The sequence below is a fragment of the Theropithecus gelada genome, chromosome 7b (genome assembly GCF_003255815.1).
Source record: "Theropithecus gelada isolate Dixy chromosome 7b, Tgel_1.0, whole genome shotgun sequence".
Taxonomy (NCBI): domain Eukaryota; kingdom Metazoa; phylum Chordata; class Mammalia; order Primates; family Cercopithecidae; genus Theropithecus; species Theropithecus gelada.
The window spans coordinates 70,707,963-70,723,955 of record NC_037675.1 but is presented as its reverse complement, the minus strand read 5'-3'; the positions used below and the strand labels follow the sequence as shown (position 1 = coordinate 70,723,955).

At 48.0% G+C, this 15,993-nt stretch overlaps 1 protein-coding gene across 2 annotated transcripts in view; it reads right to left on the bottom strand.

The window, feature by feature from the left end:
- Positions 1-15,993, bottom strand: part of GALNT16 (polypeptide N-acetylgalactosaminyltransferase 16) — a 96,575-nt gene that overhangs the window by 31,401 nt on the left and 49,181 nt on the right. For both annotated transcript variants that reach the window (XM_025392891.1, XM_025392890.1), the window contains one exon: positions 3,038-3,195. In XM_025392891.1, coding sequence (XP_025248676.1) covers positions 3,038-3,195 — 158 coding nt within the window. The remainder of the gene's footprint in view (positions 1-3,037; positions 3,196-15,993) is intronic.

Genomic DNA, 15,993 nt, shown 5'->3' with positions numbered 1-15,993 from the left:
GGCGCTGGAAGGCGGCCTCCATGGCTGGTTTTCATAGCAATCTTCTTTATTACAATTGCTCTCTGACTATTCCAGCAGTGACCATTTTTTCATTATGGCATTCATTCTACTGACAGCAGCTTACAGCCCGAATTCCCAGGCCCGTTTCCTGCCCTGCAGAGCAGACCGGGTCAGACAGGCGGGAGCCCCACTAGCCTGGGACCCCCCTGGGGGAAATCTTGAGAGGCTGTGCAATAATTCTCCTGGAGAGGGGGTGTGGGGTAGTGGTGGCTGAGGGAAATTTGCCTTCTGCCCCTTGAGAAACCATGCTGCTCAAGGGCCTACGAATTGTGGGGGTGGGAGTGAGCTTGGCTGGCTGAGCTGGGGTGTGCTGGGAGCAGCAGATGCCTCCTAAGTGTGTACCCTCCCAGTGCTAACCTCTAGGGCCCCAGTCGTTCTGTCCTGATCCCCCAACCATCCGGTGCCCAGGAAGGAGGGAATCGGGACAGCAACGTCTCCCTGGAGGGGGCAAACCCACCCACACCCCATCTGAAGGGTGAACTTGACCTCCCCTCCCCACTGGCCCCCTCCAACCCTTTCCACCATGTATGCCTCTGGGATTGATGTATTGATGTCCCTGAGGATGGGGGTTTATCTGGCTCCCAGGAGCCAGGAGTCTCTAAAGGGGTTTGTCCCAGCCCTGAGTTTTGAGTTTGGAGCTGGTGGGGTTTTCTCTGTGATCCTCCTTGGGCTGTCTTATGTGGTTTATGTCCCTTTGCTTCCCTGGAGGGGGCTCCCTAGATTGAGGACTGGACCAGAAATGAACCTGACAATTTGGAGTCCAGCAGACACTACAGCCTGCAGGGCTGCAAGGAAGAGCAGCTCCTACCAGTGAACTGGCCCCATCATGGTGGGAGGCCTGCCCACCAAAGCCAGCACATCCTTTGCTTCCCTACACATGTGCACACACATGCACACACACACCCCCCCACCGTGAGCCACCTCAGCTTTCTTTTTTTTTTTTTTTTTTTTTGAGACGGAGTCTTACTGTGGCACCCAGGCTAGAGTGTGGTACTGTGATCTTGGCTCACTGCAACCTCTGCCTCCTGAGTTCGAGAGATTCTCCTGCCTCAGCCTCCTGAGTAGCTGAGATTACAGGTGCCCACAACCACACCTGGCTAATTTTTGTATTTTTAGTAGAGATGGGGTTTCACTATGATGGCCAGGCTGGTCTTGAACTCCTGACCTCAAATGATCCGCCCGCCTCGGCCTCCCAAATTGCTGGGATTACAGGCGTGAGCCACCGTGCCCGGCCCACCTCAGCTTTCTGAGAGGGCCCGGCAGCAGCATACGGACCTCATCCACCCACCACTACCTTGGATTTAAAGCGTCTCATTTAAAAATCTATGTAGTCCCCAGGGCAATTCCCCCTTTAAGTTTCTCAGTGAGCACCTGAGAAGGTTCAGAGTCAGGTAAGCTAAAGGGTGAACAGAGATTACCCAGGACAAGCCCTCAATTTACAGATCGGGGCCAGCAGATCCTCCAGACCCTGGGACTAGGTCGGCCATGGCTAGGGCTGCCCACGAAAGGCCTCCAAGTGGAGCTACGTGGACGTAACCTCTTCTGTGGCACAGGCAGACAGGAGGGGACACTGCCCACGACTAGGTGAGAAAGAACTTCTGAGGCCCAGAAACGGCCAGCAGACCTGGTGTTGGCCTTGCCGCATACCAGGAGTACTGCCTTACTTGGCTGCATGAGTGGTTTCTGGAGGCTGACAGTGCTGGTGTTACAGGACAGCAAGGCTGAGGTCTGGGGCTCCTCCAGCCCTGTGTTCATCTCACCTTGCACGGGCTACCAAGCACCCTGGACTTCAGGCATGCGTCTGTGAGTGACAAGGAAAGTGCTAGAACCAGGCCCTCTCGTACCCTCACCTCACCTATACCCTTTGTGCTGTGGAGTAGCTGCTTCAGAATTAAAAGCAACCTTGATCCAAGTCATTGTTCCTACCCTCAAACCAGGACCAGATGGAGGCCCAGCCTAGCTCTGAGCACATAGCTGCAGGCACAGCGGTGGGTCAGCTCCAACAGCGCCCTGGTCATTCTGTGAGATGTCTGCATAGAGCGCAGAAGAGGGGCCCAACCTAGCCGGGGTTGGGAAGGAGCCTTCCATGGAAGGGAGGACAGTGAGCCAAGTGTCCTTGAAGTGAGCCAAGTAGCTCAAAGGGTAGGTGGGGCAGAGGACGTGTGTTTGGGCAGAGGAAACAGCACATGTGAAAGCAAGGAAGGAAGGAGGGAGGAGTCCGTGACTGCTGGACCATCAAGTGCTGGGGGAAAGGTGGGTAAGGCCAGGTCACGGGGAGGGGAGGGTGGTGCTTCAGCATCAGGAACTCAGACTGTTCCTGCAGGTGACAGCAGGAAGAGGAAAGACTGCAGATGGTGACTTTCATACTCTAGACAGAACACACAAAGGCCTAAACCTGGAGAGGGGCTAATGCCTTGCTTAAGGCCGGTCACTCACACTGAGCTGGGATGAGAGTGGAGGCTTCCTTGGTCCTGGTCTAAGGCCTCTCCCACCTCACTACACGGGGAGAACTAAGAACAAGACTGGGAAGCATTTCTGGGAGTTGCTGAGGAGGTGGGGCTGTGGTGCAGGAGGAAAGGTAGGTCAATGGGGTGGGGCACAGCACCCCACTGTTTGCAATGGGCAGGGCTGTGACTCTTTCCACTTTAGGCACCACCAGTAAGGCCCCAAGAGCGCCTGGCTCACCCACCCCCACGGACCTCCTTTGGTCCCCTCCCAGGTCACTTTTGCTGGGACGCCAGACTGAAGTGCCTCCGGGCCTCCTTGGCCTCAGCTAAGCAGTTTCCTTGGTCTTGGCAGGGCCTCAGTAGGTCAGATAAAAAAACAACAGAGGGTGAGGGTTTTTGAATGTCTAAATCACTGGACACAGTCTGAGGAAATCATCCTGATTTCTTAGATACATGTAAAATAAGGCAGACTAAACAATGTTGGCCTTTTCTCAGACTTTCTTCCTCCACCGACACGATGGAGGCTGTACCTGTAATGGCGGGTGTCCCGGATGGGCCGGTCCGGGCTCAACTTGTCACTCTCCAGCTGGTTGAAGGCGTGCTGCCTGTAGGGGTCCTCTCCGGCCTTCAGCTGCTTGGCTGACAGGTAGGCCTTCTCATCAAAGCCTTTCGAGGGAGTTCCTGTCACCTGAGATGAAGGTCAGTGTCAGAGAGGACCACAGGCAGGAGGACCCTACCGTATGGCGAGCACTCAGCACACACCAGGCGGGAGCCAGCCGCGTGGCCTCATTTGTGCCTTACGCCAACTCTATGAGGAGGAGACCGTTATCTCCCCCATTGTACAGGTGAGAAAACTGAGGCTCAAGAGGCTTTTTTTCTTTTCTCTCTTTTTTTTTTTGTTGACACAGGGTCTCATTCTGTCACCCAGGCTGGAGTGCAGATCTTGGCTCACTGCAACCTCCGCCTCCCAGGTTCAAGCGATTCTTCTGTCTCAGCTCCTGAGTAGCTGAGATTACATGTGCGCACCACCACACCTAGCTAATTTTCATAATTTTGGTAGAGATGGAGTTTCGTGGTGTTGGCTAGGTTGGCCTTGAACTCCTGACCTCAAGTGATCCGCCTGCCTCGGACTCCCAAAGTGCTGGGATTACAGGCATGCACCACTGCACCCAGTCATCAAGAGGCTTCTTAAAAACCATCCAGGGTCAGAGCTAGTAAGTCACAAGGTCTGGATTTAAACTGGTTATTCTGACTCCAAAGCCCATGCTCTTAACCAATGCTCTTGGCAGGATACGGGGAGGGTGAGTCCTGGAGTGCACTAGACCTCTAAGTCAAGGTGTCCTGAGGGGACTACAAACCAGAATGGACCCTTCTAAGCACCTGCAGATTGACAGTCTCCTAGGGAGAAACCTGGGCCTAGCCTTGGGCTAGGCATTATATGAGGCACCAATCAGTAAAACACCAGGGCTTGGACAAGCTGCTACAGAAAGAACTACCTGTAAGGACAGCAAACCCCTGCAGGCTGAAGCCAGAGCTACTAGAACTCAAGTGCTCAGACAGTGGTGCATCTTCTCTGGGACTTTTGCTTGCTCCTGAAATGGCCCCCTGTAAGATCCACTGGTCCCCAGGCACTAAGTACTGGGCAGTGATGGATGGTAGATGCCATCGCCCATCCCCTTCCTTCACAGCCACACCCTACCCTGTGCTCCCGGAGTCCCCATCAACAGACACTGGGGAAGGACACATCTGAAATGCACGGATGGATGCACACACCTGACATCTCATTACTTGAACCAAACTGCTGGCTAGATATTCTCCAGAGTGCCATGAAATATCACCAACTGGGGGTACATCCCAACTCCAACTTTCCACCCAACCATCAGCCCTGGGCTGAAGCTGTAGCCCCAGAGGAAGCAGAAAGGAGGGTGAGAATTGCCCACTCACAAAACTCTTGCCTGAGGATGCTATCACAGGCTAGTCCTAGAGGGATGCTCCCAGCAAGGCAGCTGGACCTGTGGGGAGTGGACCGCTGTGTGGTATGACACTGGGACTATCACCAGCAGCTCAGGGTCTCTACCTTCCCCTGAGAGCCTAGCCCCCAACCTCACTGGACAGGCATGTCCAGGGTCCAGGGAGCTCTGATCTCTGGAACTGCTGCCACTCTGTAGCGATGCTACCTTCTCAGGTTGCCTCCTGTCCTAGGAGCCAGTTGGAGGCTCCCTGAGGGCAGAACAGTGAGGGAGATGTCCTCGTGTCCGCTGGGCCCACCCTATGCTAGACAAAGATGCTCATGATGGTAACACGGCTGTGGCGACTGTGCTGGAATGTTGAGGTGGTGCCATGCCAGAGACTGAACAGATGTGGCAGAGCCCCGGGTGAACTCAAAATCCATTTCAGGAAAGACGGAAGGATAGAAGGAAGGAAGGAGAGAGAAAAGGATTGTTTTGGCTTGAGGATCGCCAGAAGGATCCAAGCCATCCAACTCTGAAAGTGAGAGTGAAAGGGAGAGTGATTCTTTGTGTCCTTCCCACCTGGGAGAGCAATGGAGGCCCTCTTCGCTCTGGGTCAGGGAAATGGAATGGAGCCTCCAGTTGATGGCAAAGGAGCTATAATTAAAGAAAAACTGCAGAGGGATGATTTGCTGAGGCTCCCAAAGGGAGAGTGTGCACTTCATTATCCTCCAGGTCAGCGGTGGGAAATAGCCATGTTTGTTTATTTAGGACTAATGGCCGCTCTGTGGGCTCAGGAAAGCTCTGAGTCCTCATCCCACACTCATTCATTGCCCAGTGAACACTGACAGTCACTCATCTACCAGACACTGGGGCACCCTCCTGAATCACCTAAACATGCATTCATTTGTTTATGAATGCTTGCATTCACTCATCCATTCATTAATGCATTCATTCCACAAAGCTCCACCGAGCACTTCCTATGTGCCAGGAAGCAGAAGTAAGGTTTCTGAGATGGTTCCCCCTGCCCCAGCCTGCTGCCTTCCCCACCTCATTCAAGGCTTCCTCAGGGCCATGGAGACGGTTGTGGAAGAATGTCTGCTCAGGCCCAGGCTTCTCTAGAGAGTTCCTCCCAAACCCTTGAAATTGAGTTACACATCCTCAAAGATGCTATTGGAAAAGTCTGCTGTTCCCTTCCACAAGCCATACTCTCTGGGTGGTCCAACCCCGCTCCGGGTGGCATCAGGGTTTGGGGTTTGACTCTTCATCTGTGAGACAGCTTGTGAGACAGGTATCATGGAAACAGTAGGCCCAGAGGCCTTAGCTCTCCTTTCAGGATGACCCTGCTGTCCCTTGGGGTTGGAGCTGAAATGTCAGTGGCCCTGAGCCAGTGAAGTGGAGGGGATCCTGAGGAAGGGTAGGTTGTGGCTCCTGGCAATTCCATGACCTCTGAAGGGCTTTCATTTCCTCTCTCCTCAGCTCTCTCCGGCCTCACCCGGGTCACCACCCAGAGCTGTTCTACTTCTAATATGTAACCCCAGTTCCCATGCCTAGACCGTAATCACTTCCTCCCAGCTCTTGAACTCCTCCTTTTGCCTTTAGTCCCATTCTTTGATCTTGAGACTTCAGGTCTTTGAATGTCCCATGGGTGCCCCTAACTTGGCATCTCAAAACAAATTCCCCACTTATCCCAAAGTTGCTGCTTCTCCTGCATTCCCTGTTGCAGAGATGGGCAGTTCCACCCAAGTCATGAATTCACCAAGTCATCCTTGATGCCCTCCCATGCTCCATAGCCTGATTCAACGTCTGCCCTGTGTATTCATAGGCAGTGTACTTAACACCACTGGTATGAACTCAGCAAACACTGATTGAAAACCTACTGTGTACATACACTGGGTAAAAGGCTGGGAATGTGGAAATAAACAAAAGGCAACATGACCCCTAGAACAGGAATCCAAGCATCTGGTCCCTTTCATGCCCCATCCCATGCCAGGCTTGGCCATGTCGGATCAGGAAGAAGAAACCTCCAATCCCAAGCTCAGAGCGGGGGCAGCTGGGGAACTGACCACAGAACCTCCCCCCACCCCGACTCCCACTGGAGCAGGAGTCTGCAGATGTCATGTGACCAGTGGATGCTGTTTCCCTCCTCCCCTCTTCTAAAGGGGAACTGTGCTGCTGCTAGCCTGCATTCCATCCACATTGCTCACTAAGCGCGTATTGGCGAGGGAGTAAATGCATCATTTGGCACTTGGCTGCAGGACCATGAGGAGCTATATCTGGACCAGTTCAAGAGACTGGAGATCCTGGGCTTGGAGCCACTGGATGGGACTGGCTTGGCTGCCCTCTCTGGTGGGGGTGGTGAGAGTATTTTGGGTTGTTGGTGGAATTCTTATGTCAGGCAGGGGCACATGTCACATGACACTGACATCTGTGCTTTACTTCTCTTTCTTTTCCACTAGACGGTGAGCTCTTCCTCACGGGGCTCCCCGCACCTGGCACATAGTAGGTACTCAATAGGTGTTTGCTGCATCAAGGAATAGATGAGTAAATGAATGAATACCTAAATATTGTCCCTGCTCTCAAAGGACCTGTAATCAACTGGAGAGAAAACAACAGCAAACAAATGGGACCCTGTGATACATCACGTGACCTTCAGTGCCCCCCCCGACCCCCACCCCCACCCGCTGTCTCACAGACCACGAGCCCCCAAGCTCACAATGGCCTGAGGCACTCTCTGGGCAGGTGTCACCTTGCTGAGCTTGCTTTCACTATTGCCCCTTATGTGCTCGGCTCCAGCCACACTTTCTTTCTGTGAAAGGCTCTTCTGTGTGTCTTTCTCCTTCACCTCCTGCAGAGCCCTGCTCAAACCTCGCCTCCTCTGTGAGCCTTCCCCCACCACCATATGTAACTCTATGATCCCAACCCGACCTCACATTCCCTGCCCTCTTGCACTGTTTTACTTCTCCTATGGCACTCATCGCAATCTCACAGTCTGTATGTGCTTGACTTATTTATTTTAGGTTTTTGGCTACTTCTCCTGATAAGATTATAAGCTTCACCAGGGCAGGGGTTTTCTGTTTTGTCCAGTGCTGAATCCCAAAGCCCAGAGCAGAACCTTGGTGATTGTAGGCACTCAAAAACAATAGCTACTGAATACATTTGTGATCTCAAGCCTCTCCTTCCTCCTTTCCCCACCTGCACCCTTGGCCAAACACAACACTTGAAACTGAGGTGGGCCAAGCTGACATAGGGTAGTTTTTGCCCATCTTAGAGATCTTCTTCCTCATTCATAGGCTACTGGAAGGACTGTCATTCGCTGTCCCCTGCCCCACCAACACCCCAAGCACCACCACAAGGGTGAGCACAAGACCCTGGCTAGGCCAATCTTATTGCTGCACCTCTAGACACAGTGATTGGTTCAGGAATGGTCATTTGATTTGATCTGGGCCAATCAGAATCTTCCCTGAGACTTTTCTATACAATGAACTTTTTTTTTGCCAGCACTGCCAAGCGTGCAAAATGAGAATCTTCTTGTCCATCACATGGAGAAACCTTGTCTGAAAAATTAACCAAGAAGAAACAATCAGAACCAGGAGATGTAAAGTATCTATCTACCTACCTACCTACATATTTTTTTAAAAAAAACTAATTTGAGTTGGATGTTCTTCTCTAGTGACCAAAAGTTCAGAGATATCAGTCCTTCAGTTATTTCAATAAATAGAAAATCATTCTCCACAAGTAAAAAGCAAAATCAAACCCAAATCTCAACAAGTGAGTCACTGACAACAATCACAGTCATTGGTGGCAACGTTCCATTCCAAAATATCAGGCCCGTCTTTGGCATTTGGCCAGTGGCTTAAGTCCAGAGTTGGGTGGGGCATTCCCAGCCTTCCCCAGCAGGCAGGGCTGTGTTCAGGCTTTGAGACTGGGGGTTCCATCTGGACCATGGCTCCAGAAGCCCTGGTGTTGCCATGGTGAGGAAGGAAGGTTGGGGAGATGGTGAGTGACAGGCTGATGAGCCTCCCACATCCTTCCAGCCTCCCGCTGAGAGTTCTTGGCTGATGTTTAGACAGTTGCCTCCCTCCCCAGTCTTTGTACTTTTAGGGAGTGCCAAATCCAGCACTTCCGTGTCCAGTAGGTCAATCACATCTGAAATGGTTTAAGTTGAAATAATGACTTTTTTCTATAAAATGGGAAGAATTACTATCTCACCTTGGACAGCTTTATTTTCAGTCTATCATTTCAATTAGACCTTGAAACTTCCCTGACTTGTTTCAGTTTTTTTTTTTCCAGCTTATTTTTTTGCTTATTGCTTCCTGCTAAATTTAGGAAACAAACAGCAAAGAAGAAGGTTTAAAATAAGAAAGGAAAATATTTTCCATGTCATTTTCATCAAAAACAGTTCAGTCCAAATCTCCAAGCCTTGTAAACTTTCTTTTAAAACATACACATGCCCCTAAGTTTTAGATTTAAACAGCTCTGACTCATTTTAAATAATTGTTGCCCAGTGTTCTTTTACTGCCAGTAAAACAGGTACCTGCTGGGTTTGCCTTTCACTAAATTTCAATGAAACTGCAAGTGAAAAGGATCTGGCCCTATTTTATGGATGGCCCCTGACTTTTTTCCTGAGTCTACTATAAACCAAAAACACCTGGTGAATAAAATGTGATTTCCAACCACTCCCCTCTCCCCTGGGAGTAAAATCTTACCTGATTCTCTGTACCAAGTTGAAAGACTGCCATTCATTATGAGAGCTGGGAAGCTAAACACACAATTCAACAACTCTGAGCCCAAGGTCTCAGGTTCCAGCTCTTCCAAATGAAAAGGAGGGTTCCACAGGGCCTCCCTGAGCCTGCCTCAGGAAGTAGCCAACCCCACTGGGCTGCCAGTGGTCTCATCCAACCAGACAAGGTGCTGTGGGCTGAGTGGGGTATCAGGGGTCCCTCAGGAGTCTGCTCCAGACATGTCCCCATCTTTGGCTGCACATTGCCTCAAAAGTGGCAATTACTGTAGCGACTGGCCAGGGCTTTGAACTCTTATGGCCCTGGAGTAGCATGGCAGTTCTTACTGCTCTCTGGCCTTGGAAAGTCACTTACCCTTTCTGAACATGTTTCTTCTTCATCTGGAGAATGGAAATTATCAAGAATGCAATGTATATAATGTGCTTTGCACAGTGCCTGGCACATGAATTATGATTAATTATTATTAACTAATGAATTATTATTAACTATCATTATAATATTATGTTATCTGCCTTTTTATCAGTAGTTCTCAACCTTGGCCACGCATTAGAATCACGTGGGAAGATGGCAAAAAGCCTGATATCCAGGTCATACCCAAGACCAGCTAAACCAGAATCTCTGGAGGTGGGACGAAAGCAGCAGATGTTTCTAAAGCCCTCCAGGCAGTTCCAGTGTGATACCAAGTTGAGAGCCACTGCTTTATACAAACTCATGATGGTGAGGGGCTAATCATGGGCTGGTGAAATCATAGGATCTTGGAACTACAAGGGACCTTAAAGGCTGTCTCCTCTGACCCCGTTCCCAGGAAGACTAACCGTGAGTCTGGTTTTTGGCCTCTCTTTGTATTGACCAGAAACTTCACCATCAGCAGAGCCAACTGAAACTCAGCTAGAGCCACTATGGTTACTATGGAAATCCACTACCTTGCAACACTTCTGTCCCACAGGCCTGGGAGGCCCTAGTTTAGTTACGTATCCAGAACACGAGATAGGAGCTACCTGGGGAAACCCACCTAAGGCCTCCAGTTAGATTTCCCAACACATTCTAATACGACTCCTCCAGCGGTACTGAGGACTGCAAAGCTTTCCAACACTAGTGGTTTCACTGAGAAAGAGCTCCTGTGACCTTACGAGTGCTTGTGGTTCCAGTGATCTCACCAAGAAAGTGGAGGGAGGCCCATTGCTTATTCCCCTAGGGATATGAGCCAACCAGCGTCCTCTACCTAAGGCTGGGCCAAGGCAGCAGGCCCGCCATTCCAGGCAGTCTCTGCTCAGACCCCAGGGTCCCCTCCAGGCCCACCAGGCTCCCCATGTCTCCATTTCCCACACTCTGCCCAGCCCAGAGGCCATCTGGGGATGGAGGGAGTGTGAGGCTGGTCCATGCTAGAGATATGTGATGCTCAGCTTGCACCTGCTTATCAGTTTCGCCAGTGCAAGTCGAGCATCCCTGGGTCTGTGAGGGGTATAAAAGCCTTGCCTGATCCTTCCAGCCACAGCTGCTGTAGCCCAGGGTGTGAGGGAAGACTGGGCGTCTTCAACAGGAATCAGCTGATGCTGACGGCTCGTTGAGGCTCTACTGTGCAGTGGGTGCTATGCCAAGGGCTTATTTCTATCTCCAAATGCTCCTCTTTTCCTTATTTTACAGAGGTGGAAACTGAGGCCTAAAGAGGTACAATAGTATGCCCAAGGTCAAATAGCTGCTGAGTGGCTTAGCCGGGACCAAAATTGAGGCTGTCTGGCCACAGAGCCTAAGCACAAAGCCTTCTCTGTGTGTCTTCAGACCAGCTCGTGGCTCAGATGTCCTTGGCATCCCCCCTTGCCAATACTGAGTCCTGAGCTCCAAAGCAGGCTGGCCTCTGGTGCCCGGCATACAGCTGGGTCCTGACAAGCTCAGGCTGGAGGTTGCTTCCCTCCTTGGCTCAAGGATCAGGGCATCAGCTCCTGACTCAGATAGGGACTTGCCCAGTGCTGTCACTTCTTGGCCTGGACATGCGCTTCTCGACCATGGCTCAAAAGAACATGGAAAAACAGAAAAATACAAGAGTTTGTGTACTCAGACCAAATCAGCACACCACCAGATTTCCTGGGTCATCTCAGCCAGCGACACTCTCAGGGTCCTGATGACCCTCAGCAGCAGTCACATCTAATGGGAGACGGTCGTTCTTGCTCAGGGTACCAGTCCCCTAAACAACCTGGTCCTGCTCTGTGGCTGAGGAAAAGGACATGAGCAGCATGAATTGCTAAGACAGGACAACCTCAAGGCAACTGAGGCCCCAATAAACACCCTCTGGGCCAACATGGGGTTCAGGTCGGTGCCACTTCGGCTATAGTCACAAGCATAAAGCGTCAAGGTCTGCATGCCACCATTGTACTTCAGCTATTTCACAGTCAGTATCTATGCAACACGGACTGATCACACTTGAAGTTAAAAAAAATGTTTTTTAGAGATGGGGTCTTGCTCTGTTGCCCAGCCTGGAGTGCAGTGGCATGATTCTAGCTCATTGCAACCTCAAACTCCTAGGTTCAAGTGATCCTCCTACCTCAGTCTCCCATAGTAGCAGGACTATATATATTATAGATAGATAGATAGATAGGTAGGTAGATAGATAGACAGATAGATAGATAGATAGATAGATAATTTTATTATTATTTTTTTTATTTTTAGAAATAGGATCTTGCTATGTTACCCCAGGCGGGTCTCAAGTTCCTGGCCTCAAGTCATCCTCCTGCCTTGGCCTCTGAAAGTGCTGGGATTAGAGGCGTGAGCCACCCCAACATATTAAGGGGGGAAAAAGTAATAATGGGCCATATAACATATAGAACACGTACAGTGTGACTATTGCAAAGATGGTGACAGCCTTCTGCACCACTGACTGAGATCAGGACCAGTGGGGGCCAGAATCCAATTCAACACATTAGAACTCAGCAAGGCTTTGATTGCCAGCTGAGTGTCTCGGTTTATAACACTTTTCAGAAGAGAGAGCCAAAAACAGAGTAGTGGTCGATGTGGCACATTATTGGCACGGTGGGTCAAATTTAGAAACATGTTACCTGTGGTTTGTGACTTGTAATTAATTGGTTAGGCTATACTCTCACAATAATGTCCACCAATAGGACACAGCATGACAAAGGCAGATTTTTTGAGTCAGATTAAACATAAGGAAAAGGGAGAGGGGAAGGAGAACTTGGGAAAAAATCAGCCTGCCTCTCATGTGACTTTCTTTGAGGCTCTGCTGTGGTTCGAATATGTCCCCTCCAAAATTCCTGTTGAAACTTAATCCCCATTGTCGTGGTATTAAGAAGTAAGGCCTTTTGGGAAGTGATTAAGTCAGAAAGGCTCCGCCCTCATGAATGGATTAATGCCTTTATAAAAGAGGCTTCAGAGAGAGTTCACACCTTTATGCCCTGTCACCTTCTGCCATGTGAGGACACAGCATTCATCCCCTCTGGAATACACAGCAACAAGGTACCATCTTGGAAACAGAGAGAACAGCCCTCAACAGACACCAAACCTGCTGGTGCCTTGATCTTGGGTTTCCAGCCTCCGAAACTGTGAGAAATCAATTTCTGTTGTTTACAAGCCACCCCGTCTATGATATTCTGTTACAGCAGCACAAAGACAGGACCGCTGCTGGAGCAGGTGTGACCTGTCCCCTCAATAGGACCATGCCCCTGGACTGCGTCTACCCCTGTAGCCCAGTATTTTATCAACGCACAAAGTACCCATAAATTTTGGAAAGAGGGATAATACTATTTATTAAAATTTTATTGATTTATTGAGCTAGGGTCTCATTCTGTCACCCAGGCTGGAGTGCAGTGGTGCCACCATAGCTCACCGCAGCCTCAACTTCCTAGGCTCAAGTGATCCTCCTGCCTCAGCCTCCCAAAGTCTTGAGGTTACAGGTGTGAGCCACTGCATCCAGCCCTAATTTTTTTTAGACAGAAAAAACCCTTTTGATTACTTCTGGGATACCACAAGGGCAGTTTTATTCCATTAGAAAACAGACACAAACGTTCTGATCATAGCACATTTTAGATGCATGTGCAGGGATCAATAGAAATGGGGCATTTATTGCAATTTTGCACAGTACACTGAACAATACGTTGTTAGTAAAAACAACAGTTTCATGTATTGTAATGTGATAGAAATAAACCACTGATTAGGTATGTTTGTCCATGTTTCCCTTTATGGGCCACCCACCCTGTAGTTAAACAGACCTTAAAGGGAAGACACAGCTCATGCTTGAAAAAGGTTCAGTGATATAAAGACATACATTCTCCTTGACTTAATCTATGAATTTAATGCAACTCGGATAAAATAACAATTGTGTTGGGGGAAGGGAGGTTCAGCTGGAAGAGTTTAAACATGAGAGAACAATTAGAGAAAATCTGAAAAAAACTACCTACCAGGTTTTAAGACATACCATAAGACTACAGATGCTAAAATCTATATCCTATATAGTAGCATATAGTAGAATACTACTATACTAGTAGTACCGGCAGTCTTATAGCATGTCTAACTAGTATAAGGCCAAACAGATCAACAGAGGAGAGATCAGAAATAGACCCAAATACACGTGGAGGATTGGCGTAAGATACATTTGTACTTCAAATGGCAGCGGGGAGGGAGAGCTTTGCCATTCAGTGAATGACGTTAGGAAAAGTGACTAGGCAATGTGGAAATCAGTAAAGCTGGACTAATTTCTTCAACAAAAATAAATTTCAGGTAGCTCAAATATTTAAACTGAAAAAGAAACTTAAAAATATAAAGAAAAAAATTGGTCACTTTTCACTTATTTTCAATCTTGGCCATAAAGCCCATATGTCATAAAATAAAGCACTATACAAAGACTTAACATTTTTATATGTCAAAAATGTCATAAAATCAAAATACAAACATTACATTGGGAAAAAATATTAAATAAAAATATGACAAAGAACTAACTTCTTTAATACACAAAGAGCTCTTATTAATCAATAAGAAATGAACCAATACTTAAAAAGGAATGTAAGCGTAAAGGATATGAAGAAGTTCATAGAAAAATGTGTGGCTGGGTAGTGGCTCATGCCCATAATCCCAGCACTTTGGGAGGCCAAGGCAGGAGGATCACTTGAGGCCAGGAGTTCAAGACCAGTCTGGGCAACATAGCAAGACCTCATCTCTATAAACACAAAAAAATAATAAAAATAATCCAGGTATGATGGTGCATGCTATAGTCCCAGCTACTCGGGAGGTTGAAGCAGGAGGATCACTGGAGCCCAGGAATTCAAGGTTGCAATCAGCTATGATCGTACCACTGTACTCCAGCTTGGGTGACAGAGTGAGACCCTGTCTCAAAAAAAAAAAAAAAAAAAAGAAAAGAAAAGAAAGAAAGAAAGGAAAAAGAAAGAAAAATGAAATGTAGGTGGCACATCTCAAGAGGTCATGAAAGCTTTGTGCCCCTTTCCCCATATCTTGCCTTATGCATTTCTTCCATCTGGCTTTTCCTGAGTTACATCCTTTTATAATAAACATAAGTACATGTTAAAAAAGGAAAAAAAATAAAAATAAAATGCAAATGGCCATTAATAAATGAAAAGATGTTCAACTTCATTAATGACTAAATAAAAATGCAAATTAAAGCAAGACATATCTGGTTGATTCTGGTTGAAAAAACAAAAGTCAAAAACTAAAATGAGACATAATGTCTTGCTAATTCATCTGGCAAAGTTCAAGAATAATTATTAATGCTCAGTATTTTGACAGTTCGAACAAATAGAAGCTTTTATACATTGGTGAATGATACATTGGTATAACCATGATGGAAGGCTATTTGTCAACATCAGCGTTTAAAAATCTCACTCTTCGACTTAGCAGAAGTTTCATTTTTAGGCAAAAATACATTTGATTTCCTGAGACAATTCCAGTGTACATTCCTGTGCTGTCTGTGGAGCCCTTCTCAATGAGCACTTGTCCTGGTTTAGGCAATAGATTATATGATCACCTTATATTTCTAGGCATTAACCCTACAATTAAACTCATGTAAATGTGTGAAATGTACAAATATATTAATTACTGCATTATTTTTAATAAAAATGGTGGAAATAGATGTCTATCAGTAGACAACTGATTAAACTATAGTTTATCCTTATACTAGAATTCTAAAGGAGTGTTAGAAGGAAAAAGTTAAGTATATACAGTATGATTAATTTTATATAGTTTATAAACATATGTATGTGTAAATGCATAGGTATACCTGGAAAAATACACAGGAAACCGCTCAACAGTGGTCATCTCTGGAAAATGGCAGGGGGGTGAGATAGAAAACTGAAGAATTGGCCAGGCGTGGTGGCTCACTCCAGTAATTCCAGCACTTTGGGAGGCCGAGGCAGGCGGATCAGGAGGTCAGGAGATCGAGACCATCCTGGCTAACATGGTGAAACCCCGTCTCTACTAAAAATACAAAAAAATTAGCCGGGGGTGGTGCCGGGCGCCTGTAGTCCCAGCTACTCGGGAGGCTGAGGCAGGAGAATGGCGTGAACCCGGGAGGCGGAGCTTGTAGTGAGCCGAGATGGCGCCACTGCACTCCAGCCTGGGCGACAGAGTGAGACTCCGTCTCAAAAAAAATAAATAAATAAGTAAATAAATAAAAAAGAAAACTGAAGCATTTAACCGTTTCCTTCATATATGTCAGCTTTTTAAAATATAAATAAGGATTTTTGTTTGTTTGTTTGTTTTTGAGACGGAGCCTCACTTTGTCGCCCAGGCTGGAGTGCAGTGGCGCCATCTCGGCTCACTGCAAGCTCCACCTCCCGG